This window comes from Alosa alosa, chromosome 20 (assembly GCF_017589495.1).
Source record: "Alosa alosa isolate M-15738 ecotype Scorff River chromosome 20, AALO_Geno_1.1, whole genome shotgun sequence".
NCBI lineage: Eukaryota > Metazoa > Chordata > Actinopteri > Clupeiformes > Clupeidae > Alosa > Alosa alosa.
The window spans coordinates 17,944,651-17,947,150 of NC_063208.1; the positions used below are offsets into that span (position 1 = coordinate 17,944,651).

Below are 2,500 nucleotides of genomic sequence, written 5' to 3' on the forward strand. Positions count from 1 at the left end.
CACATACAGAGAGAGGAGAGGGGAAACTATCAAAGTAGGGAGAAATGTACCAGCAAATGAAAGGAAACAAAATAATTTTGGCGCCATCACCCCACAGCTATACAGTGGTGAAAACGCTCAAGGGAAAGCCAGTAACAGTTCAGACTTTGGAGAAGCTGCCAATACAAGCAATAGCCTTGGTGAGTTTCAGCACCTTGGACAGCACCAATAACAGTAACATCCACTGGGACTTCAGCACCACGGAGAGCAACATTTTCAGCACTGAGGACAGCAACCAACCACCTCCTCTCCACTGAACAGCAGCAGCAGCATGGAAAGCAGAGCCGGTGTCATAACCCTATATGACTGGCTGGCTGATGGGGAGCAGTTATAGCCAGAGCACCTTCCCCGGTAATTGTGGCTAATAGCACTGCCGGGTCACTATACATTATGCCCCCAGTGGCCCTGCGTTAGAAGCCATCAGTAATAGGCCTAGGATAATTGATGGCTTGTGTCCTGGTAAATGTATCGGTAATGATCCCCAAGCAGCTCCCAGTGCCTCTAATGATGGTTATGGAGCTAAGCTAATGGTCAGGGAAGGGGTCTTGACTTGGGACTGTTGAAATGCATGCAGGGGGTGGGGGGATAATTACCAACTGTGGTGCAGAGTTCCTTTTATATGGCATTACAATAGTCCCTGTGCAACACCGCATTTAGTTCATGAAAAAGGACCATCAAAGTCCTGAAAGAATAATGAGTCAAGCTACAGGCGTTGAAGTGCATGCTGTAAAGCAATGACAGTCCCACAGCTGTTTGCATTGGAAAGGGACGTTGATGAATTGCGTGCTGCAGAGATGTCCAGATTAGGCGATAACAGCTTTGAAATGTTTGATGACTGGCGACTATGTGAAGTTTGGGGTTGGGGGTCTTACCTGGTGGCGGGGAGAGTGCTGACCCGCGTGAAGAAGACCGACGGCTCCACGTCCACGTGCACCCCCATGCACAGCTCGCGGTAGTAGCCCTCCAAGTGGCCTGCTCCTCCGGAGTACTTAAAACTCAGCACGGCCTCGAGAGTCTGCAGGGACAGAGAGAGAGGGAGAGGGAAAGAGACTTGTTTAAAACCTTTAAGCCCCTTTAATATGTTAGGTCAAGAAACATTCCATACTAGAGATACTTCCACAGGCTTTGACCACTGCGATCTCAAATATCAAAGACCCATCTACCCCATTGTCACCAAGCTCCCCTGAAGCACCCTACTTTCTCAAAAGCTGGAGCATTGTGCATTAATGTGCAAATGGAATACGCCAACATGATGTTTTTTAACTAAACTCCTAAACCAAACATTAACCAAGCTCAGCAGACAGACAAGCATACATACACTTATTTATTTAGGTCACACTTTCATCCAAAGCGATTTACATATGAGGACCAAAACTCAAGATACATCTCAATGAAATAATCCTTCCAACTTGGTCTTATGGAAACTTAGAAGATACCTAGGCACTCATCTGGTGAAAAAGTAAAAAAAAAAGTTTAAAAAAAAAACACTTTGACGCGTTTCGGCTCAAAAGCCTTCATCAAGAAGAGAAAAATATCTTGGTCTTATGGGACTTTAAAAACAGCTAAGCCATAGCAGTCAGGAAAAGAGCCATTTTGGATTCCAGGTTTATCCACCTTCCAGAATGTCAGTGGCAATACTGAGTTGAATTGGTGATCCTCTCCACACTGACAAAGACGCAGATGGAGTGAGCAATAAAGACAGCATGTGTGTGTGTGAGAGAGAGAGAGAGAGAGAGAGAGAGCCTTGAACAAATCCACATAGGACAACCAACAAAACAGACCAAGTGAGAAAGTAAAGAGGAGACACAGTGAGTGAGTTGTGTAAAAAAATCTGTTTATAGTTTTACAGGGAGTGCAGCAGGTTGTCTGAATGTTAAAGCACCAAAATGCTCTTCTGACCAGCATGACCGTCTCCCTTCCACCGCCATTAGCCCACACCACACCACACCACCGCCACCCCACCGCCACTCTCTCTCCAATCTCTCCCTTCATGCCCAGCACGAGCATCAGTAAGCCATTCCAAAGTCTAGCCGAGGGGTCCGCAATTCAATTTTTAAAGCTGGGATTTAAGGAGCCCTCAATGCTTAAGAGGGCAAAATCTAAAGCACTGTGGCTCCTTGAGAACCGCTAGGAGGTGTTTTGTGTGTGTGTATGTGAGAGTGTGTGTGTGTGTGTGTGTGTGTGTGTGTGTGTGTGTGTGTGTGTGTGTGTGTGTGTGTGTGTGTTGAATCCAAATACAAGCATTGAGTGTGATTACTACTGCTGCAGCCACAAAAGCCACACCACAGAATACGTTAAGCCTCACTCCACGACCCACACAAAAGAGTACCTAGCAGCAGCCCTGTAAGGTAACCAGCATATTCCTTTTACAAAGAGACAGGCCCCTTTCAGATCTTAGGCAAGGTGACTGACACCAACATGATGGCAAAGGAGGAGGGGGAGAAGAACTCGGCTTGGCCAG

General features: G+C 46.6%; 1 protein-coding gene across 2 annotated transcripts in view; it reads right to left on the reverse strand.

The window, feature by feature from the left end:
- The window catches only part of trappc9 (trafficking protein particle complex subunit 9), a 231,958-nt gene that overhangs the window by 106,594 nt on the left and 122,864 nt on the right, over window positions 1–2,500 (reverse strand). For both annotated transcript variants that reach the window (XM_048229439.1, XM_048229438.1), the window contains one exon: window positions 912–1,054. In XM_048229439.1, the coding sequence (XP_048085396.1) occupies window positions 912–1,054 (143 nt within the window). The remainder of the gene's footprint in view (window positions 1–911; window positions 1,055–2,500) is intronic.